Raw genomic sequence first — 24,775 nt, 5'->3', positions numbered from 1 at the left:
CACTAGAAGAATATCAAATGCTTTTATCCACATTAAAAAAAAAAAGCTTCCTTGCTATTACCTATTGATTTCTCTTGGAAATAAGAGCAATATTCTACTGGTTATTCCCCAGCCTATATTATGTAAGTGAAAACCTGCTGACTTCATTAAGCAAGAAAGACTGGAATGCAGATTGCTTTTTATTATGTTTCAAGGTCGTAATTCATTTGTTGTCTGTATCTCCTGCCTTTAGGTATCACTGTGAGACTCTTCATTCACATTAGGTCCATTTTATTCATTTCCATGGAGAAAGGGAAGAACATAAAGGAGAAAAAAGATACTGCTAAAGTCACATTATGGGACAGCTGATGCTGCTCTGCTCAGACACTTTGCCAAGAATGGCCAGATGGATGAAGGCTGGCCTGGCAGAGCTGCCTGAGGCTCAGGAAGGGCTGCAGGTCAACAGCCAGATCACACTGCATGAAACCACTAGCTGAGAACTAGTCCGAGGTTCCTTCTGCCATGAACCTCAAATGTAATAATGGCTTATTGGTTTAGTTGTGATTTTCAGTTAAGCATGACAGAAATTGGTTTTAAGTTCAATACTGTAGGTTCCAAAGGTTAGTTCACACAATCCAATGACATATTTTAGTAGACCACAGCTGTTTTCTTTAATCTATTTAGTTCTCTTACCAGAAAGGTTTAACAAACTCTCCTATTGTCATCAGATTAGGGCTAAATACATCCCTCTGATCATAGGTAGTGATGCCTTTTAATGAATATGCTATGAACAAAGACAGCAAAAAAGCCACAAGAAAAAAGTGCACAAAGCGACAGCATATTTATTTGCCTAGTTTGCAGAATAAACAGAGCAATGGCCCCATCTGCTGATACTGTCTAAAATGGCAGGAAATGAGGATGACGCTATAGCAATATTAAGACTCCTGCCTTGACTTCATTTCAATGCCAAAGTGATTCACAGCATTGCTGAGAAAAGTCTGTTTGGAGAACTATTTTGATGTTGTTCTTAGGCACAAAGTGATGAGAGGTTTCTAATATTTCCTATAATTCCATGCTTACTTTTAAATGAGCTGTACTGCTCCAGAAGCAACGAGAGGTGCAATGGTTTTATATCGGATCAAGTGTTGTGAGCCCTCTTCCAAGTCAATCACATAGTCTCTGAAAAAGGAGGGAAAAAAGATTTAGCTGCAGAGATTAAGCTGGTTCTCCATTGCGAGGAGTATTTCCACTGAGAAAGACACATAACACTCACCTCTGCTCATCTGTTTCTGGCTCTACCAGTATGTTTTCTTGTCGTTCTTTCACTCTCAGAAACACATATGAATCTAGATCTGGTTTTGGAACTGCCGGAAAAACAATAATGCAATCAGAAAATGTGTAGCTAACAAGGTTGATTTGGGAAAAGTCACTGGGGTTAATGGTACCGAACACCCAGGGATCCCTGATGAAAAGCACTGTTGGAGGGTGACACAAGGAGAGATCTGGCTCCTTATAGCCACCACTCATTCAGTAACTAAGTATCTATAATGTGTAGGGAATTATTCTCTGTAGTGATTCCCCTAATCCAAAAAAAATGTATTCCAAGGCCCCCAATGGATGCCTGCAACTGTGAACAGTACCAAATTATATATTTCTTACTATACATATCAATAATATGTATAGAAATAAAGTATAATAAAGTTTAATTTATAAATTGGACACAATAAGAGATTAACAATAATATAAGAAAAATTATACTGTAATGAAAATTATGTGAATGTGGACTCTCCCCTTTAAAATATATATATTTTTTCTTTTTGGGTGGTACTAGGGATTAAACCCTGGTTTTATCACTGAGCTATATCCCCTACCCATTTAGTTTATTTTGAGACAGGGTCTTGCTAAGTTGCCTACATTGGCCTCAAACTCGCAATCCTCCTGCCTCAGTCTCACAAGTGACTAGGATTATAGGGAAGTCTCACCATACCCAGCTTCAAAATTTTATTCTACTGTATCTACCTTTATTGTTGTAAGGTTGTGAGATGATATAATACCTAGGTGATAACATAAAGTGAGGGGAACGACTTAGGCATTGTGAGGCAGTGTAGGTTGCTAGGTAAGGATTATTTGAACCCAAGAGGTGTGTGACAGTTGATTTGATAAGTGAGATTTCATCATGCTAGTCAAAAAGGCACACAATTTAAAACTTAGGACTTATTTATTTCTAGATTTTTCCATTTATTATTAATGGATTGTGGGATGTAACAAAAGCTAAAGAAGGAATATACATGAAGTTTTAGGAGGGAGTGTTTAAAGGAGAGATTAAAAAGTTTGGGTCATATGGTGACAGTCTTGAATGTTAGACTAAGGAAGTTAGGTCTTGTAAGTGGTCTTTCATTGATCAGTTACAGGTTAAGAAACTGCTGCCCTCCTGCTATCACTAGCCAACATTTCCAATAAGTGCCCTAGCTGGGCTGATCCACTCTAGTTCCTCATCTCCTAGAGTTCCATTAGTACCTAGAAGACTCAATCAACTGCAGGGTCCAGAGAAGCTAAGGATACTTTCCCATTCTAAGAGTCCTGCTTAGGTTTCATACTACCCTTGGCTCCCTTATCTACGGGAAAACTAGCTCCAAAGTTCTAAGGAGGGTCCCTTGGGCTGCTTAAGAACTCTGGGCCTATTAATAAACTCCAACTTCATCAGAGTAAATTTGGCTCCACTGGAGAGTTTCTGATTTTAGAAACACAGCTTGGGTTTCAAAAAGTCTACCCTTACCCTCTACTTGGGGCCCAGATGTTCCAGAGGCTTTAGGAAGACTAATTAAGGAAGACCCTGATTTTATCAGGGGAGGCTAGTTCTGCCATGCAGCTTCGATTCCAAGAGTCTGGTTTTTGTCCTTGGAAGTGATCCAACATAAGCAATGAGTATCTTAGGAAGCGTTCACCAGTGTGAAGTAGAAGTTCTGGGGACAATGGCGAGATTTAGTTCCAGGAATTCATATGCATGCCCATCAGCAGTCTCTCAGCTGATGTGATCAACCGGATAAGATAGCACCAGGAAATGATTGGGGATATTGCCTTGGTCCACTCCTGTTCCTGCAAGGTGTAGATAACCGTGACTGACCAAGGAGGGAACTGGAAATGCATGGGGCTTTTTGTTTCCCTCGGCGGGCTTGCAAAATGACCAATCCAGAATTCAACAAATCTGGTATAGATTTGGCTTGCTCCTGGTGTTATGGACTAAATTGTATTTATGTCTGGAAATAAGGCTTTTAAGGAAGTAATTAAATTTAAATGAGGCCATTAGGGTAGGTCCTAATCCAGTCTCAGTGGCATCTTTACATAAAGAGATTAGGACACAGATAATGATATTAGTGACCTTAATTTTTTCAGTGCTGAGGACTGAATTCAGGGCCTTCATTCCACTGAGCTACACCCCAGACCCATATTAACAACTTCACAAATGAGGCCTGAGGGAGGACTGGTAGTGTAGCTCAGAGTATAGACCTTGCCTAGCATGTGCGAGTGTTTTTTTTTTTTTTTTTTTTTTTTAAAAAGGAGATGATTTTATTTGCCCCTTCCCTTCTAACATGTGAGGAAACATAGAAAGCACCACCATGAGGGATAGGTTCTCACCAGACACTGATTCTGCTGGTGCTCTGATTTTGGACTTCCCAGCCTCCAGAACTGTGTGGCTTGGACTAACATCCTATTCTACTGCCACAGAGATTCCAGTGTAGCACCCAGGCCAGGTCAGGGAAGAGATGGATTTCCAAGGCCTAGCCACACTTGTGGCCATAGTACACCAAGCTTAGCTTGTGAGCAAGGTGGATTCCAATCTCCTGGAGAACTTTTTTATTGGATGTGGAAATTTTGCCTGACAAGATCCTGCTCAGATACAGCAGATTAGGAAAGACTAAGGAATTTAGATTTCACCTGTAAGCCAGAGGTGCCTAACTGCTTCATCCAAGGTTAAGTGTGCCTAACTCTCTCTCCTAGCTCAGCAGACTTCAGGGGGCAGTGTGAGGGCTTGGGCCAGAGATTTGGCCAAGCCACCTTTTCCCTGGCTGTTTTCCTTTTTCTGTTTTTTTTTTTTTTGTTTTTTTTTTTTTTTAACCAGAACCCTTCTTTTCTCTTCTTTACTGCTTATCTACATACTTATTTTTTCAAATTTGTGAGAGTGAAGATGAAGATTCTACTCTCAGGCACCTGGAGGTTATTTAGGATGTATACTATGGCACCTGACCTTGGTGAAAGACAGGGAGGGTTTTGCTTACCTGCCCTTAAGAGGTCCACCTTCTGTAGGTTGGGAGGCATGTGCTTTAAGGCAACATTTTTAAGATAGGCCTCTGTGTGAGCCATGTACCTGAAATACACAAATTCAAATTGCTGTGGCACACATGACTGGTTAGGAGTCACCTTGGTTGTCAGACAGATAGCAATGGATGAGGCTCTGGCTCTGGCTCTGTGGGGATAACCACCAAAACTTGTGCCTACAAGCTGAAGACAAAGGCAGTTTCATGCTTCCTGCTCACTCACTCTTTGGCAAAGGCAAACTCCTCTGGAGAAAGGCTGGAAGACTCTCCCTCAGGTCGCATTTTCTCCTTCTCAAGGATGTGAGGAAAAAACTTCTCTATCTGTGAGGATAAACAAAAACCATGAAAACATCTGTTAGGATTCAAATGTCAAATATATCTGCTTACTGAAAGAAGTTGGAGATAAAATCTGATAAGGGGCTGGGGATGTAGCTCAGTGGTAGAGTGCTTGCCTGGCATGTACAGGTCCTAGGTTCAAACCCCAACACTCATAAACAAAAGGAAAAACTTTACAAAATGGCAAGTCTTCATGGTTAAAACTCCTTTTTGTTGTTGTTGTTTGTTTTATTATTCATTCTAGTCAGTGTACATCATTGTGGTTTTAATTTACATTCTTTAATGGCTAATGATGCTGAGCACCTTTTCACATAATCATTTGCCACCTAAATGTTTTACTTGATGAAATATATGCTCAAATAATTTGCCATTTTTTCACTGCATGGTTGCTTCCTTGATATTTTAGAGTTCTTTATATGTTCTGGATACATTGTCACTTCTATGATTTGCAAATATTTTCTTCCAGTCTATAGCTTGCTTTTTCTTTATCTTATTGGTTTCTTTTGCAGAATAAATGTTTTAAATTTGGATGAAATCTAAATTATCTTTTTTTTTTTTTTTGAGATGTTCCTTTGGTGTCATATCTAAAAATTCTTTGCCAACCCCAAGGTAATATAGATTTTCCACCATGCTTTCTTCTTAAAGATTTCTACTTTTAGCAGGGCATGGTGGCACATGCCTGTAATCCCAGTGGTTCAGGAGGCTAAGACAGTAAGTTCACAAGTTCAAAGCCAGCCTCAGCAATGGTGAGATGCTAGCAACTCAGTGAGACCCTGTTGCTAAATAAAATACAAAACAGGGCTGGGGATGTGGCTCAGTGGTTTCGTGCTCTTGAGTTCAATTCCCAGTAACCCCCCCCCCCAAATTTATACTTTTACATATATATATATATATATTTTTTTTTTTTTTTAATTTCAAGACAACTTTTACATAAGGTATGAAAACTGACTTTTTTGCATGTGGACATCCAATTATTCCAACACCATTTGTTTAGAAATGTAAATTACTGAATTTCTTTTACATCTCTATCAAAAATCAATTGATTATTTGTATATTTATTGGCTCTACTCCATCCACTGATCTGTTGTTCCATAGGTTCACCAATACAGACTATCACAATTACTGTGGCTTTATCATACATCTTAAAACCAAGTACTACACTTCCTTTATTTTTTCATGGTTTTGGCTATTGGTTTGGGGATAACTGATATATTTTCTAATAAGACTTATGCTCTGGACTTTAAGAAGGGAGGTTTCCAAAAATTTGAGGAAAGATACAGGCTCTAAAAAAGAAGACAGTTAAAGAGAGATGGGAGGCTTTCATAAAAGAAAACCTGAAAATACAATTGTAAATGATGTCAAAGAAGAAAAGGTATGACTTAACATTTTAATATAACTGCACAGAGTGTTCTATGAGCTGAAATACAAACACTATAAAGATGTATACAGAATACACAAGTAGACATAACAACAACATTTAATTATAAGACTAAAACCAGAAATGCAGTAAGGCTTGGAAAAATATGCTAAGAAAAACAAACATCTTACAACCAAACAAACCAAAAAGCTAAAAGCTACAAAATGGTGTATATCCAAGAACTGGAAAAGGACTGGCCTGTGGTTTGTGCTGTTATTTTTGTCAAAGGAAATGTTCTTTGGAAGTAGGAAATTGACAGTGGTTGGCAGGAAATAAAGGCCAAGAGAAAGTAGCACTTAACTGTTTTTAAAGGACAGTAAAAGTTTTTTGGCTTGGACCAATTATGTTCTGGGATAAATTAACAAATTAACATATGTATGGAGTTTATGCTTAAAAAACCTTTTCTGTCATATGTAAATTTCTACCACATCACTTAATGTACTAAAATATGTGTAGTTTCATGATCTTAGAAGAATCACTAAAATCAGAAGGTGCTGTGAAAGATTGGAGATAGGAAAATTTCCTGATTTTTCAAAAAATTCCCTGATTTTTCAAAAATCTGCATCTTCACGTATGAACTAGTGGCCTTCTCATTGATAAATGGCACTATATTAAGATGGATAATTTTAGAGAGACTTATTTGTCTTTGTGACAGTGGAGATTGAACCTAGGGCCTCACATATGCTTACCACTGAGGTACATCACTAGCCTGAGAATTGATAATTTTAAAAGGCTTATAAAATCAAAAAGATGTAGTTACACATCTGACCAAAATAAGGAGAAAAAGGGGTAAGTGGACTAGTTGGGAGTGGGAGGAACATCTGCCTCCCTGTCCATCTACCTCCCTATCTATGCATACCTGCCTATCTATCTATATAGTACTAGGGATTGAACCCAGGAGATTTCTATCACTAAGCTAACATCCCCATTCCTTTTTATTTTTTGAGACAGGATCTATATTACTGAGATTGGCCTCAAATTTGATCCTCTTGCCTCAGCTCTCAAGATGCTGGGATTACAGGTGTGAGCCACCATGCCTGGTAACATATGTACTTTTAAAATTATCTACTAATGTCTTTGTGATACCCTTATATACAAATTACTAACCTGGGGTTGAAGTAATAGTATAAATTGGGAGGTTCACAAATGGTTGAATACAGAATATTGATTCCAGGCTGGGAATATATCTCAGTTAGTAGAGTGCTTGCCTCACATGCACAAGGCCCCGGGTTCAATCCCCAGTACCACACACACACACAAAAAAGAAAAAAAATTTGGTTCAATGGATAGATGTCAATATATGTATGGAGTTTACAAAACAGAGAGTTTTGTAAAATCTCTGTTGAAATACTCTTACATTGGCTCAGTCTTATTAATGAATGATATTTTTTATGAATATACATAAAAATTGCTGATGACATAAAGTGTTAAGAGATGGCTAATATATTAGGTGATAAGGTCAGAATCCAGAGACTAGGGAAACTGCCTGTATGATTAAGGTAAATTTTAAGAATAAGTATCAAAATCTTACATTTGAGAGTCAAAACCCAAGCCATACAAAGACAGGATGGTGACTAAGGGGTGATTATAACTTAAACATTTTGGAAGGGGTTAAATAAGTGTGGAATGAGCTTTGCATGATGTCTCAGTCAAATGTGCTAATGTGACAATGGGTGGTGGTACTACAATAAGTTCAATGTCCAGAGTAACAGAAGTGATCATCCTATTTAACAAAAGTGGCCAAATTTCAACTGGGATATTTTATTTAGTTCCATGTAGTATAATTTGAGAAATATAAACCTTTTTAGAGAAGAGACCAGGAGAGTAAATGGATTCAAATGGTTAAACTGGTTAACCAAGATAAGACTTGGATGAGATTTGTGGGCTGTCTTCAGATATCTGAAACACTCACATGTATTGTGAGTATGTAGAAAAGAGAATGTATTGATTTCTAATAACTAGACAAATGGAAACAAGAAATCTCAAGAAAGTAAGAATTTCCAAGGGCTAAAAAATACATCATACAAAATAATATTCATAATTTCATTTTTATAAGTTAGATGACAATAGAGCTATAGTAGAATGCCAAGCTTTCATGGTCCATTTGACAGATGTAAAAAAAATTTTAAAACTAGTTTTCTCTAGGCAGTATTTCCTATTCAAACAATGAGAACCATTCTATCATTATTACTCCCTCATTGTAACTCCATGGGGCATCATCCATATATCAATAAACAGACTAGAAAATATATATAGTGTCCCTGGGTTGTACATCCAATGTTTCAGCTATATTTCCCAAAACAATCTCTTGCCTTCCTTATTCTTTGGCTACTTTGATGTTGGGCTCTTAATAGCATCTTCAGGCTCTGGATACTCCCAGGCCCTGTCCTAATTCTCCCTGGGGCCTTTATTATAAACTTTATTGCCTTAATGCCTACAGGTATCTCTATGTCAAACCTTCATGAGTCGACACCGCAAGTAGCTGCTGAGGACATAGCGGATCCTCTCCATCTCCATTCGATGGATACTGACCTTCAGATCCCCCTTTTTGGCTCTCTTGAGATTTTCTTCCTGTTAAAGGAGGAACTAAAGTTTATTTAAAACATAATGTTCAAAGACTAAGAACCATCAACACCAGCAAAGTTGAGGACCCAAAGACTGTTTTAGACAAAGGAAAACAAAAAACTCTTATACATGAGTTCTTATTTTCAAGTTTTTTGAGGGGTGATAGAAATTGAACTCAAGGCCTCATGCATAATCTTTTAATTATACAAATAATATATGACTACAGTCTTGATATATAGTTTAATCAATACTTAATTACTTTTAGAAAGTAACCATTTGAATAGAAACTGAATATGGCCAGCCACAAAGGCTCTGAACTCCAATATAATCACAAAGGAAATTTTACAGCACATAGAAGGAATGCCTAAAAGCTTTATAAAGCAGTATAAATACCAATTGAGAAACTGTAGAATAATCACATTTTAAAACTACTCTGAAGTTGATAATACTTAAACCCAGATCACCTAAGCCAAGCAGCATAAACTCAAAATGGTTGTAGAGGTCAGGCAGGTAAGGGAAATGAGCAAGGAGGGTAGTCAGGGATTGTGGAAAATAGAGGAGCCCTATGGAAGTGGGTAACAGCCCGCTCTGGTCAACTCTTCTCATGTGGAAATGTGGGATCAGCAATGACAGGTCTTTAGACCTTTCATAGGACGCTGACAGGAACGTTGATGTTTTGTAAATATAAGTAACCAACTCTAATATAGCCAACAGAACAGGTTTTTTTTTTTTTAAATCAGACTACAATATCTCACTATGTTTTAATTTTCTCATCCTTTGTAACCCAGAGACAAGCAATTCTTACCATGTGATCTAGTTGTTCTATGACACATTCTACAATTTCAGACTTGCTTTCTAGCAGTTCAGGGGCAAACTTTTCATTCATCCAAGCCTAAAAAACAATGTAGAGAAATGTGAGGGTCATTTATAATGGAGAAAAATAATCCAGTAGGTCAGATCATAGATCATGAAAATCACAGATGTCACAAACAAAGAAAGCTATTTGCATATTACTTGGAAATATTAGGAATGCTCTGAAGACAAAGTATGTTTAAGGATGGCTCTTTTATGTTTTCTTTTAGTGGGAAGGCTGTGCTTACAACCTTTTATTAAAATAACAAAAAAATCAGTTCACTTCAGTTGTCAGTATAAGTTTTGATGAGAGTTACGCCACCTGGTGTTCCAGCAGTACTGTCATCAAGTAGCATTAACACATTTCTACTTCTTCACCAGCTACTTCTCCCACCAGGGGGCACTGACTGTCACCTATTTTAAGAGACAAGTAATCTTTGTGAATCTATACCTCTTTATTCCTAAAGCTCTGTGCACTTTACAAATACTTTTCACTCATCATTATAATATCTGAGAGGAAGTGGATATAATACTAATATCCAAAATAGAAAGGATCACAATAGAAATGGATAACTCATTTATTAAGGTTTTAAAGCATGAGGTTAAGTGTTTAATTTATGACTCAGAACCAGCTGCTTGGTACATTTTGCAGATTACCAAGGCTTGGAGAACTGAAATATACATAAGTGACCAAGGAAAGCTAAACTTATATTTCAATTACAGGAAATTGAGTTTTAGCATAGCTCAAAATTACATGCCAACCAGACTCAACCTATTTTTTCTGATGTCCTTGAGTCTCTGCTTCCCCAATTACCATCATTACAACACATTATTAAATGCTGGGTATTGCTACAGTAATAAATTTTTTCAAGTGCTTGAGCTTCTGTAAGTTTTGTAGCTATATAATTTTGTGTGTGTGTGTGTGTGTGTGTGTGTGTGTGTGTGTGTACACGCACATGTGCTGAGGATTGAACACAGGACCTTGTGCATGTAAAGCAAATATATTAACACTGCACTACTGGTACCCCCTCAGAAAAGAAATATTTAACACAAAGAAAAATGATATAAACATTTGTGTGTATATAACTTTATTAAAGAATAGTGTTATTATTTTAAAAGTCCTTGTGTGTGATGATTATTTCCTTAAAGATAATCATTAGCTGACATTTAGCTCTTAATTTTTTTTATAGTTTCACTACATTTGTTTGCATCAATACATGTCTTCCCAGCCTTTTAATAAAAGCACATTGGAAGAAAGTGATAATCCTTGTATAGCACACTGGGGTAAAATAAAGTGAATTTGGGGAGATCTTTCAGTTATATTGTGAAATTATGATAATATCATCATTAGAGAAATTTTTCTATTAGTATAAAATTTTTAAATAAAATCTTTCCAAAGTTTATAGTGAAAAACTTGTGTTTGAATTCATGATCTTTTAAAAAATAATCAGGATCTATGTTTGTAGTGGCTATATCTGGTTCCTGCTCTGCCCCTGCTGCCAATTTTTTTTTTTTTTCTGGTGATGAGAATCAAAACCCAGGGCCTCGTACATGCTAGGCAAGTGCTCTACTACTTAGGTACACACACACAACCCTGAGCAGAATTTTTAACAGCCTGTTTATCATCATTATGCTTAAACTGTATCCCCCTCCAAAAATCATATGTTGTCTGGAGTACAGCTCTGTGGTAGAGATCTGGCCTGGCATGCATGACACCCTGGGTTGGATCTCCAGAACTGCAAATCAAACAAAATCATCAGAAATGAAAATCTATATGTTGAATTTCTAACTCCTAATACCTTAGAATATGACTGTGTTTGGAGACGGGGTCTTTTAAAAAAGTAATTAAATTAAAATGATGTCCTTAGGATGGGCTCTAATCCAGTTAGACTGGTATCCTTCTAAGAATAGAAAATTTGTGATATAAGAAAAACTTTTGAAAAGCAACAAGGTAGACCACTTTAAAAAAAGTTTACCAGTGAATTTAAGTTCAAATATTTTTTGGTATTTATGTATGTTATGAATTTAGCAAATAGCAACAACAAGCCTGTTTCAATTTTTGTGCTTTTTTAAATTTAAATAATTTTAATGGATAAAATTAAAAATATAAATATTTATGCAACAAACTTTTATGTATATATTGCATGATGTTTATAATGGAATAAACATATAGCTCTTCAAAAAAAAAAAAAAGAACAGAAAATTTTATCACAGACACACACAAAAGGGAGACATGAGAGTAACCTACAAGACTATGTGAAGACATGAGAGTCATCTTTAAGCCTAGCAGAAAGGCCTCAGAAGAAACCAACCATCCTGGTATCTTTATCTTAGCATTCAGAGTTGAGAAGAGTTCTGTTGGTTAAGCCACCCAACCTCTGTTATGTAGTCCTAGCAAACTAATACAATCATTAAAAGGAGAAACACTGCACTGTAGACAACACCTTTTAAACCATTGTTTACAGGCATTCATCAGTATGCCATATATGTTCCTAGAGCTATGTTCATCAGTGGCCCCATCAGATTGTTCTTTTAGACTGTGCTACACAGCACAAGTGCTTCTATTTGCTACAGTAGCAGCACTAGTTCAGGTTGTGGATCACCTCCTTGGCAGCACTTGGGACTGCAAGAGACATCAAGCAAAAGATACAACTCATATGCACTGCCAAGTTGTAGCTGTGCTGTCAGATCCTGCGATCCTCAGACTGCTTTCCAAGGAGTCCCTAAGGACACCAAAAAGAGCATGCAGCCTAGGAATTCAAGCCAGGAAGTGCTAAACCACTGAGCTATACCCCCAGTCCTGCAGAAGGTCTTTTACTCTTTTTCATTATTGTTTCTTTTTTTCCCAATGTGCAATTTTTTACCAGTTGTTTTGTTGATGAATATCTGGGCTATTTTCATTTTTAACCATTGTAAACAATACTGTGGACATACTGTGCACATCTCCTAGTGTACATGTAGAAGCTTTCTCTAGGTACATACCTGAAAGAGTTATTGGGCCACAAGGAATCTGCATCTTCAACTTTACTAAACAGTAACAAATTATTTTCCAAAGAGATTGTACCAGTTTGCACCTCCACTGAAGTACATAGGTTGCAAATTATTCTAAATTCTTGCCAGAGTTTACCAAAAAGAGCATGCAGCCTAGGGCTCTGGCTGTCCAAGGGTGGAAGGATCAACACTGTGAGGTTCTTGTAGCATATTACTGTACAAATGGCATTACCCAAGATAACAAGCTTTGCCTTAAACAATAGTTTTGTGAGCATGTGAACTCTAAACAAATGGTTGTACCTTTTTTCATTTCTGCCAATCTGACTGGTATAAAATGATCTCTGATTGTGATTTTAATTTTCATTTTTTTAAATATTTTTTTAGTTGAGATGGACACAACATCTTTATTTTTATTTTTTTTTTTTTATGTGGTGCTGACGATTGAACCCAAGGCCTCACGCGTACAAGGCAAGTGCTCTACCACTGAGCTACAAACCCTGCCCCATAATTTCCATTTTTCTGATTACTAAAAAGCTTGAACAATTTTTTTTCATATGCTTATTGGCCATTCTGATTTCTTATTCTGAATGAAAACCCCTGAAATAATGTGCAAAATTCTGCATAGGCACATATCTATGTGCATATATATATTTTTATATTTTATATACATACAGATTATTTTTACTGGCCTCTCAAAATGTTCTGTGACATAAAAACAGACTAAGGGGCTAGAAATATAGTTCAGTTAGAGTGCTTGCCTTGCATGCACAAGGCCCTGGGTTTAATCCCCAGCACCACAAAACAAAACAAAAAACAAAAAACCTAGATTTTTAAGAATCCCTGCAAATGGCCAAGGATGTAGGTTAGTGGTAGAGCCCTGGCCTAACATGTGTGAAGCCCTGGATTTAATCCCCAGAGTCATACATACAGCTTGTCACTCATGATATGGCAGGAAAGAATGAAGAATACTAAACTTTTAAACATGAGAGAGTTCTGGAAAGGCAGTTAAAGAGAGAGGGCAAGAGTAAGGCAGCAAGTGCAGTGAATACACAGCACAGGTTGGGACCACTGGTGTAGCTCACTGGTTGAGTATGTGCTTAGCACGTATAAGGCTCAGAGTTCAATCCCTAACATGTTTTCAAGTCAGAGAGATCCGAGTTCTCCTCTTAGCTGTGGTCTTACTGTGTGACCTTGCTTAAAGTACTTCATATCTCTAAGCTTTAGTTTCCACATCTGTAAAATGGAGATAATACTACTTGCCACAAAGGGTAAGGAATACAGTTACTAAGAGCTACAATTCATTGAGGGTTTTTCATGTATCAGACAATATGTAAGCAGTTAATCATTACAATTACTCTATGAAAGCAATAGTAACAAAAACAGCATGGTACTGGTACCAAAACAGGCGGGTGGACCAATGGTACAGAATAGAGGACACAGTAACCAATCCACAAAACTACAACTACCTTATATTTGATAAAGGGGCTAAAAGCATGCAATGGAGGAAGGATAGCATCTCCAACAAATGGTGCTGGGAAAACTGGAAATCCATTTGCATCAAAATGAATCTGAATCCCTATCTCTCACCATGCACAAAAGTTAACTCAAAATGGATCAAGGAGCTTGATATTAAATCAGAGACACGGCATCTGATAGAAGAAAAAGTTGGCTACGATCTACATACTGTGGGATCGAGCCCCAAATTCCTCAATAGGACACCCATAGCGCAAGAGTTAACAACTAGAATCAACAAATGGGACTTACTCAAACCAAAAAGTTTTTTCTCAGCAAAAGAAACAATAAGAGAGATAAATAGGGAGCCTACATCCTGGGAACAAATCTTTAATCCACACACTTCAGATAGAGCCCTAATAACCAGAATATACAAAGAACTCAAAAAATTAGACAATAAGATAACAAATAACCCAATCAATAAATGGGCCAAGGACCTGAATAGACACTTCTCAGAGGAGGACATACAATCAATCAATAAGTACATGAAGAAATGCTCACCATCGCTAGCAGTCAGAGAAATGCAAATCAAAACTACCCTAAGATACCATCTCACTCCAGTAAGATTGGCAGCCATTAGAAAGTCAAACAACAATAAGTGCTGGAGAGGATGCGGGGAAAAGGGCACTCTTGTTCATTGCTGGTGGGACTGCAAATTGGTACAGCCAATTTGGAAAGCAGTATGGAGATTTCTTGGAAAGCTGGGAATGGAACCACCATTTGACCCAGCTATTCCCCTTCTCGGTCTATTCCCTAAAGACTTAAAAAGAGCATGCTACAGGGACACTGCTGCGTCGATGTTCATAGCAGCACAATTCACGATAGCAAGATTGTGGAACCAACCTAGATGCCCTTCAATAGATGAATGGATAAAAAAAATGTGGCATTTATACACAATGGAGTATTACTCTGCATTAAGAAACGACAAAATCATAGAATTTGGAGGGAAATGGATGGCATTAGAGCAGATTATGCTAAGTGAAGCTAGTCAATCGTTAAAAAACAAATACCAAATGACCCCTTTGATATAAGGGGAGTAAACAAGGACAGGGTAGGGACGAAGAGCTTGAGAAGAAGATTTACATTAAACAGGGATGAGAGGTGAGAGGGAAAGGGAGTGAGAATGATATATAAGAGGAAAGGAGGGGTAAGACAAGATAATACAAATGGAAGAAATGATTTACAGTAGAAGGGGTAGAGAGAGAAAAGGGGAGGGGAGGGGAGGGGAGGGGAGGGGGGATAGTAGAGAATAGGACTGACAGCAGAATACATCAGACACTAGAAAAGCAATATGTCAATCAATGGAAGGGTAACTGATGTGATACAGCAATCTGTATACGGGGTAAAGTTGGGAGTTCATAACCCACTTGAATCAAACTGTGAAAGATGATGTATTAAGAACTGTGAAATGTTTTGAACGACCAACAATAAAAAAACAAACAAACAAACAACAACAAAAAAAACCAATTACTCTATGAAGTAGTTACTATTGTCATCTCTATTTTATAGTTAAGGAAAGGGCTTGGAACAAGCTATATAACTTGCTTAAGGGCACATAATAGACTAACAGCATGAAGGGATTTAACTCCTAACTACCAGAACTCCTAAACTACCAGAGGCTCATGAGAAGATCTTTGTAAAGAACTTAATACAGTTATTAGCACACAGAAAATACTCAATAAATCATTGACATTTAATTAGAAAGAAATAACTCAAATTATTTTAAAGAGTTGAACTACAGAGTATGACTCAAGAAAATATATGGGAGGAAAAGAAAGAATATGACCATTTTTTTCCTTAAAGAAGGTATTTCAGCATTTTCTGGCTAACTCAGTCATTCTTCAGGGAAAGGAGAGGTACTTCAAGTGACTCAGGTGCAGAATTTAAAAGTCTAAAGTACACTTCTACATTCTCTGTAAATACTAAGTAGATCTTTGTTGTGTGAAATGTTCTATGAAACATACCCAAAGATGTCCCCTAATAAACTCCCTTGAATATCTGGTTTGATATTATGAGATTTCTAACAGAGGATGTCCTCTACTTTCTATTTTTGGGTAAAAATTCCATTTCCTCATATTTCTAATCAGTGACACTTGCACAGTTGATCTAATTTTAAAACCTAAAATTGGAACAAAGAGTTTCTGTTTGAAATGCTTACCTGCTCCAGCCTTTCAATGAGCTCTGCAGGAGTTAGGACCACCTCTTCACTACCCCCATCAGAGTCTTGCTCTGTTAGATCCAGTTCCTCTGCCATCCTCTCTGAAACCAGAAATCTAGTAACACCAAAAAAAAAAAAAACATTAAAATAACACTAAAACAATAACACTAAAAGAACCAATGGAAAGGTGTTTTCCATTTGCAAGAATAGGCTACTAGGTATCTGAAGATGAGAAAAATTTATGGGATTTGTAGGAGCCCACTGGAGGTGGCTAGGGATCTCACACTGACTTCTTAATATCTTGCCTCTTTCTTCAAATCTTAGGTATCAGTTTCTCAAAGAGGTCTTCCTTAAAACTGTTTCCACTATGTATACCTTGAATTAAACACCTTTCACACTAAACGATAATTATTCTTTGGTCTTCCTTTTAGTGGTCCTTTGCCTCCGTGGTTGTATTCATTTCGGTTCAAGTAGGAATCCGCATCTGTCCAGTGCCTAGCACCTGGCACTTCCAAGCACTGGGTATACAATCACCTGTACAGCCTGCGCAATCAGCACAGTGCGTGACTCGCAGCCCGCACTTAAACATGTTGGAGAATCAACGCCTAAGCTTTAGTTTCCACAGCTGTAAAATTTCCCAGAGGCACAAGGTGCAGCAACATGAGACTAGTCGGTGACCCCTTAAGAGAGAGGATGGTGAAGCGGAGATAACTCCCCGGCGCCCCAAGGAAACTGAGCACATATTCCTTCCTCACTTTTCTCGGTGTCACCAGTACAGGCCATCCCCTCCCCCAACACATACACAGACGTCCCACTCGCATACCCACTCCGGGACTCAGGAAGCAGAGACACTCCAGAGAAGCAGGGGGTCGGAACGCGAAGATCGTAGGGAAGCAGCTGGGGGTCTCCCAAATAGCACCCGGAAACCTCAAGGCAGTAGAACGAATCGTTTGAGGCCTTCCCGGGACGAACCCAAGAAGCTTCCCAGCTCCCGCGCCACCTTCAGAAACTTTCCGCCCAGACAAAACGTCACCACGCACGGGCGGCGCTAACCAATCATGGCGCGGAGAAAAGAGACAGGCATTCCCTGTCCCCGCCCACAGGGGGGCGGGGCGAGGATTCGCTCAAACTCTAAGAGCACTGATGGAGGCTGACTCTCTGGTCTGCAGACCTGGCGGACAAACCCAAGGGTCGCCCAGAGGGGACGCAGTGCTTTGGGCTCCTTAGTCTTTGCCAGGGCTTTAGCTGTGATGAGTACTTGTTTTTCTAAAACTTTACCCTAATGGTTCTTGAACCCAGATTTTTAGGCTAGTGATGCAAGACGGCCAGCAACAGCTGGGAACCTATGAGAAACGCAGGTTCTCAGGCTCCACAAACTGAATCAGAAACTCTGGGGCGTTTCCCCAGATCCTCCAGGTGATTCAGATCCAGGTGACATTTGAGAAGCACTGCTTTAGATGATGCTTTCATATCAGCTGCGTGACTGATTTTGTTGACATGTAGGGGGAAAGAAGGATAGTACTATATATTTTTTCCTTCGTGTGATGTCAGTGTTTTTTGTCAGAATTGATGCTTTTCTCTCTGCTTTCATTTCCTGTGCATAGCTTCTGGCTTCCCTAGATGGCTCTCTTTCCCATCAATTTGAAGACTCTTTGTGAATTTTCCTATGTCATATCGATTAGCTAGAAAAAAGGTTGGTTGATTGACAAATTGATAGTATCTGCCTGATTACAATCGTATTATGAACATCACAATAGAATATGGCAGGTGAGAGAGTAGGCATATATACATGGTGCTGTGGAAGAAGGATTTCCAAGAGAAGGGGATTGTTTGCACTGTGTCTTACAGAATGTGTTTTGTGAATGACAGGTAGATGGCTTTTTAAAGGTTCGTTTGTTTCAATGATTTTACAACACAGCAGTTTTCAGTTGTGGCAAATTGAATTTTCCAAAGATAGCTTCTCTGATATAGATCTCTCCCACAAGCCCCTTTTACAGTGTGACATTGATACGTCCCCATCAAGAGGTAGGGAGTCTATGTTCTTGTCTTTTTTTCTTTTTCTTGTGGTGCTGGGGATTGAACACAGGCCCTCACACCTACTAGGCAAGTACTCCACTACTGAGCTATACCCCCAGCCCTGTTTTTGCCTTTTAACTATGGGAAAACCTTTGCAATTGCTTTAACCAGGATCCTTTGGCATAAGTGATGTTGCGTGGTTTCTATGACAAAGTCATAAGAGGCCATGCAACTTCCACCCAGCTTTTTTTTCTTGAGTCACTGGGGAGCAAGTCTGGCTACTCTAGAGCTGCTTTGCTGGAAAGCCCCTGTGGAGAAGAGAGAGAGAGAGAGAGAGAGAGAGAGAGAGAGAGAGAGAGAGAGACTGCAAGAGAACCCTATAGTCCAGACGCCCAGCAACCCCAGCAATTCCATTCTCCAGATGTTTGAGTTGACTGAGCCTTCAGATGATTCTATCTTTCAGACTTGAAAATATTCCAGCTAACATGGAGGGGTGCAGAGACAAGCTATCCCTGCCAAACTCTGCCCAGATTGCAGATTTGCAAGCAAAATAAATGTAGTTCCAAGGTCCTATATTCCCCCCTTCTGATTAACTTCTGATTAACACTGGTCTTTGATCATAATTCCATTCTTCCATAAATATTATTAACACAAACATTTCAATTATTTTTATTAACGTTCCTTAAGTGTTACAAATTTGAATTTAAGCACAGGTAACTTCTCTATACAAGTGCCAATTTTTCAGACTTCACTTCTCTGGAATCGGCTGCATTCTTCAATCTCCCACTGATTCTCGGGAGTCCATCTTCTGCTTTTTTTTTTTTTTTTTTTTTGAGAGAGAATGAGAGAATGAGAGAGAGAGAGAGAATTTTTTAATATTTATTTTTTAGTTTTCGGCGGACACAACATCTTTGTTTGTATGTGGTGCTGAGGATCGAACCCGGGCCACACGCATGCCAGGCAAGTGCGCTACCGCTTGAGCCACATCCCCAGCCCCTCTGCTTCTTTATTTAACAAAAGTATGACTTAAACAAATCACTCCTCTGGGCTTTTGTTGCATCGTCTATAAAGTGAGAAAATATGTGTATGCCTGAAGGCAGAGGAAGACCAAAACATTGGGAGGACCCCTCTCACATCTAAGATCCTTGACTTCAGCTTAAATTCACCAGATAAAATAAGTTTGCAGAGAAGTCTGGCTACTCTATCTACTATGTAAATAAGCCTTTAAAGAAATGGAAAGAAAGAAAGAGAACATAGACAACTAATTAAGGGAAACTGCACAGACTTTGGTGAAACTCTTGATCAAGTGGTACTATGAAGTTTAGAAGGGTGTGGGAAAAGACATATCTTTATGTTACATTATGTAGAATTAGGAGAAAAACCAGGAATGTCAGGTTGATGGGTACTCAGTGTCAAATTTTTTAGACATAAGTGCATAACTATAAAATAGATCTCTGTAACATACCTCAACATTGTAAAAGCTATAGATGCTAAACTGAAGGCCAATATCATTCTAAATGGAGAAAAATTTAAAGCTTTTACTCCAAGAATTGGAACAAATATTCCCTTTTTCACCACTTCTATTCAACATTATCCTTGAAATTCTAGCCAGAGCACTTGGACAGAAGAAAGAAATTAAAGGGATATTAATAGGAAAAGAAGAACTCAACATGTATTTGCCTACAACATGATTCTATATTTAGAAGACCCCAAAATTCCACCAGAAAACTTTGAGAGCTAATAAATGAATTCAGCAAAGTAGCAGGATATACAATTAACACCCATAAAACAAATGCATTCCTATATATCAGTGATGGATCCGCTGAATGAGAAATTAGGTAAACTACCCCATTCACAATAGCCTCAAAAAAAATTAAATAAACTACTTGGGAATCAATCTAAGAAAAGAGGTGAAAGATCCCTACAATGAAAACTGTAGAACACTAAAGAAAAAAATTGAAGAAGACTTTAGAAGATGGAAAGATCTTCCATGCTCTTGGATAGGCAGAATTAATATTGTCAAAATGGCCATACTAACAAAAGCATTATACAGATTTATTTCCTATTAAAATCCCAATGACATTCTTCATAGAACTAGAAAAAGCAATCATGAAATTCATTTGTAAGAATAAGAGACCTAGAATAACCAAAACAATCCTTAGCAAGAAGAATGAAACAGGAGGCATCACAATACCAGAACTTAAATTATACTACAGAGTTTTAATAACAAAAACAGCATGGTAGTGGCATCAAAACAGACATGTAGACTAGTGGTACAGAATAGAGGACACAGAGACAAACCCTCATAAATACTGTTATCTCATATTAGACGAAGGCACCAAAAACATACATTGGAGAAAAGATAGTCTCTTCAACAAATGGTGCTAAGAAAACTGGAAATTCATATGTAGCAAAATGAAATTAAACCCCTAACTCTCACCCTGCACAAAAATCAACTCAAAGTGGATCAAAGACTGAGGTACTAGAACTTAGGTACTAGAACAGAGAACTAAGAAGACAAAAAGTAGGCCCAAATCTCCACCTTCTCATCTTAGAAACTGACTTCCTTAACAAGACTTCTAAAGTCCAAGAAGTAAAGTCAAGAATCAATAAATGGAATGGAATCAAACTAAAAAGCTTCTTCACAGAAAAAGAAACAATCAATAATGTGAGGAGAGAGCCTACAGAATGGGAGAAAATCTTAGCCACCTGCACCTCAGATAGAGCATTAATCTTCAGGATATATAAAGAACTCAAAAAATTTAACATAAAAAAACCACTCAATAAATAAATAGGCTAAAGATCTGAACAGACACTTCACAGAAGAAAGAATACAATCTATCAACAAATATGTGAAAAGATGTTCAACATCTCTAGCCATTAGAAAAATGCAAATGAAAACTACACTGAGATTCTATCCCATTCCAGTCAGAATGGCAATTATCAAGGATACAAGCAACAATAAATGTTGGTGAGGATGTGGGTAAAAAGGTACACTCATACATTGCTATGGGACTGCAAATTGGTGTAACCACTATGGAAAGCAGTATGGAGATTCCTCAGAAAACTTGGAATGGAACCATTTGACACAGTTATCCCACTCCTCAGATATACCCAAAGGACATAAAATCAGCATATTGCAGTGATGCAGCCATATCGATGTTTATAGCAGCTGAATTCACAATAGTTAAACTATGGAACAAACCTAGGTACCCTTTGACAGATGCATGAATAAGGAAAATGTGGTATATATACACAATGGAATATTACTCAGCCTTAAAGAAGAATGAAATTACAGTATTTGCTGGTAAGTGGATGGAACTGGAGACTATCATGCTAAGTGAAACAAGCCAATCCCAAAGAAGCAAAGGCCAAATGTTTTCTCTGATATGTGGATGCTAATTCGCAATGGGGGAGCACTGTGGAAGAAGAGAGGTACTTTGGATTAGATAGAGGGGAGTGAAGGGAGAGGGAGCCGTATGAGGGTAGGAATGATAGTGGAATGAATCGGACATTATTAGCCTATGTAATATGATTACACAACCAGTGTAATTCTACATTATGTATGAAGAAGAGAGAACCAGAAGAATGAGAAGATATACTGCATGTATGTATCATGTGTCAAAATGCATTCTACTGTCATGTATAACTAATTAGAATAAATGTTTAAAAAGAATTTAAAAATGGATTGTCATTTATTAAAATGAACATGCATAAGAGAGAATGACATAGGTTATGAAAGCAGGAGGAGGAGGTCTGATGTCGATAAATGTAGCTGCAGGGAAGAATTTGTAGGCAAGCTCTGATGATTGAAAGAAGAAGATGAACACCCTAAGATGCAATCAGAATATGAAGTTACAAACGTGGCAGAAGAAGGAAAAAGCCTCTGTCTAAAGTTGATGTGGAAAAGGAACATCTTATAAAGTTGAAGAAAGTAACAGGTCAATGCAATTTCCAGATCTTTCTCAATGAAGACAGTAACAGAGTTAAGAGGGGGAAAACGAAAGAGCAAGAGAAAGAGGGGTATGGACACAGATGCTAGGCAAGAACTTTTAAGGGGCAAGTTCCTATGCTTGGGAGGGGGGCATGTTGCTACCCTAAAAAAGGGACTGCTAACATTCCTTTATTTTATTTTATTTTTTCAGGTACTAGCAATTGAACCCAGGGGCATTCTACCACTGAACTATAAACCCTACCCCCAACTCTTTTATTTTATTTTTTTTTTTTTAGTTTTTGAGACAAGGTCTCTTAAATTGCACAGGCTGGTCTGGGAACTTGCAATTTCTCTACCTTAGCCTCCTGAGTAGCTGGGGTTATATGTGTGCTCAAATTTTTGTTTCAGGGAAGTCTCTCCAGAGAAAAACACATGAACCAGTCCAAAAAAAAAAAAAAAATCCTCTGAGTGATGCTGAGTCATTCTTCTAGGTGACTAGAGTAAAAAATTGCTAATTATAATCTCATTATAACTCGTGGAACATGCATTAGTTTCCCTGATAAAATTCCATTGCCCGTGTATTTGGGGAGATGCTTTTTTGGTGATTATCCCTAGTATCCTCCTTACTTGTATAAGTAATAAACTCCTCTTCACTCTTATTACTGGTTGTTCTTGTTGGCTTTATATTCACCAAGGGGCAAAACATTGTGTTCAGTTATTTGGTATATTTATTTGGAAAGCAAAGAATTGCAATTTGGGTATACTGAATCAGGACATTTTTGAATAGCGTCCTGTAAGGGACGTGCAGAAGTTTTTAATAAGCGTTTTCCACAAAAATCTGGTTTTGGAGGCAGTTCATTTACTGGGCAGAAATTCTAAATTGAAAACCTCTTGTGATGGGTTATTTAACTAGGTTCAATTGTTTATCCAAGCCTATTGGAACAGTCTGTGGCTTAACCTTTAGCAGGTATGCATGCAATCCTCTCAGTCACCTGATTCCACTCTAGAAATTCTTAGACTTAATTACTTCATCTTCTTTCACAATGTCCATTATTGACATAGCAAATAGAACAGCCAAGATATTTGTGGGTAGCTATGGAAATATTAATTAATAGGAATGAAACTAACTTTTAAATCAAGTTTATAAGGCAATATGTATATATATCTTATACAGGAATGTGAGGTTTTCTAGAGAAAGATGAGTTTCAAATACAAGGTCAGACCTTTGTTATTGTTTTCCTATCTTCACTGACATTATCTAGTGGGTTAACAGCTGTTTCTTATTGTTGAATTCCATCACATTATTGGTCTCACTACTGGAGCACTAACTTTTGGGAGTGTGTTAGTTGAAGTTTAATCTGCCAGTTTTTCTGAATGAATGAAGATTTGAACTAAAGATAGGAATGTAAGAGGGAAGAATACGTATTTAAGGATGACCCCAAAGTCCTCTTAGAATATTTCCTTTTAGCCTTATAAGGAAAGCTTCTGCTTGGTACATTTTTAAGTATTTTTCTGGTCAATGAGAAAACCCAATACCCATTTGTGTGGTCAAGATGCTGGAAAACTCAGGAGGCCAAGGTCAAGTTTGGATCTCCCTTATAAATGTGAAAGAATTTCTTTCTTCTTAAAATTTAGCCTCTCAGCAACAAAAACTGTCCTGCCATTTGCTTGTTGTAAGAATATACAAAGACTATGAATTTTCATTTTTTGAAAACTTTAAGCTGGGCAGGGTGGTGCAAACCTGTGGTCTCAGTTACTTCGGAGGCTGAGCCGGAGGATCAGGGGCTCATGAGTTGGAGCCAGCTTGGTCAACATGAGAACCATCTCAAAAAAAAAAAAAAAGTCTATCTTTTGAAACACTGTGGCTAGCATAGCATTTAACAGATTGAGTAAAATGATTTTCCTAATGATTTTCTGGATAAGACTCAAGCAAAGAGATTATTATAATGCACCAATAAATAAAAAGTGAATATGGAAAAAAAGTCAAGCAAAAAGAAAAATGAGCTTTCTATAAAGAATTTATTTCATGGGCATCTTTGATAAAAAGCTCATATTATTAAGTTCTAGGCAGGTCTTCATGTTTATTAGTCAATATAACTTACTTCAGAGAATTGTCCTTAGGTCTAAATAAAAACAGGGCAAGCTCAGAATTTTCTAAATGCTTAATGCTTAATGCATACACTATCCTCACTGTGCGTGAATGTGTGTGTGTGTGTGTGTGTGTGTGCGCGTATGTTTTGAATTGCATCATATTGTTGGTCTATATACACGCATTCATAAGAAAAGGTTTGAATATAGACAAAGGAAATGCTTATTAATGTTTGGATCTAGAATGTCCTTCAGAAGCTCATAAGTTGAAGGTTTTGTCCTCAATGCAGCAATATTCTGAGGTGGGGCTCTTGGTAAATGATTGAATCATTAGGGTTCTAATTCAACAGATTAATCCATTGATGGATTCTTAGCTAAATATGCTATCAGGAGGTGCTGAAGACTGCAGGAGGTGGAATTTAGTTAAAGGGAGTGGATCCTTGGGAGCAGGGCCTTGGGATTATATCACGTCTGCAGCTGCTCCCTGGCCTTGCCTTCTCCTGAGGCCATAAATTGAGCAATCTCTGCTCTATCATCTTCTCTCTGCTATGTTCTATCTCACCAAAGCCTCAAATGGATGGAGGCAAGTGAACGTTGGCTGAAACCTCTGA

At 37.8% G+C, this 24,775-nt stretch overlaps 1 protein-coding gene across 2 annotated transcripts; it reads right to left on the bottom strand.

Annotated features, from left to right (window-relative positions):
* Positions 1 to 801: 801 nt before the first annotated feature.
* On the bottom strand, positions 802 to 17,149 carry Gins4 (GINS complex subunit 4). 2 transcript variants are annotated; one of them, XM_005340320.5, is made up of 8 exons: positions 16,950 to 17,149; positions 16,127 to 16,241; positions 9,419 to 9,505; positions 8,506 to 8,619; positions 4,519 to 4,616; positions 4,257 to 4,345; positions 1,253 to 1,343; positions 802 to 1,158 (listed from the first exon to the last, which is right to left on the bottom strand). In XM_005340320.5, exons 2-8 carry the CDS (start codon positions 16,220 to 16,222, stop codon positions 1,062 to 1,064), a joined length of 672 nt encoding a protein of 223 aa, XP_005340377.1. In that variant the 5' UTR covers positions 16,223 to 16,241; positions 16,950 to 17,149; the 3' UTR covers positions 802 to 1,061. The 2 variants fall into 2 exon arrangements, with proteins under 2 accessions (XP_005340377.1, XP_077887383.1); XM_078031257.1 differs by having other exon boundaries at positions 16,954 to 17,149.
* Positions 17,150 to 24,775: the final 7,626 nt, after the last annotated feature.

Source organism: Ictidomys tridecemlineatus, chromosome 14, assembly GCF_052094955.1.
Source record: "Ictidomys tridecemlineatus isolate mIctTri1 chromosome 14, mIctTri1.hap1, whole genome shotgun sequence".
NCBI classification, from domain to species: Eukaryota; Metazoa; Chordata; class Mammalia; order Rodentia; family Sciuridae; genus Ictidomys; species Ictidomys tridecemlineatus.
Note: the sequence above shows the minus strand (reverse complement) of the source record. Positions and strands in the feature narration are given on the sequence as shown.

Bases quoted from the DNA above. Each gene is read 5' to 3' on its own strand.
- Gins4 (XM_005340320.5), bottom strand. From the start codon at position 16,222: ATGGCAGAGGAACTGGATCTAACAGAGCAAGACTCTGATGGGGGTAGT. The intron at 4,617-8,505 runs GTTTGACATAGA...TTATCCTCACAG, and splicing joins TGCGGTGTCGACTCATGAAG to ATAGAGAAGTTTTTTCCTCA. The intron at 4,346-4,518 runs GTGAGTGAGCAG...TGTGTATTTCAG, and splicing joins GAGTTTGCCTTTGCCAAAGA to GTACATGGCTCACACAGAGG.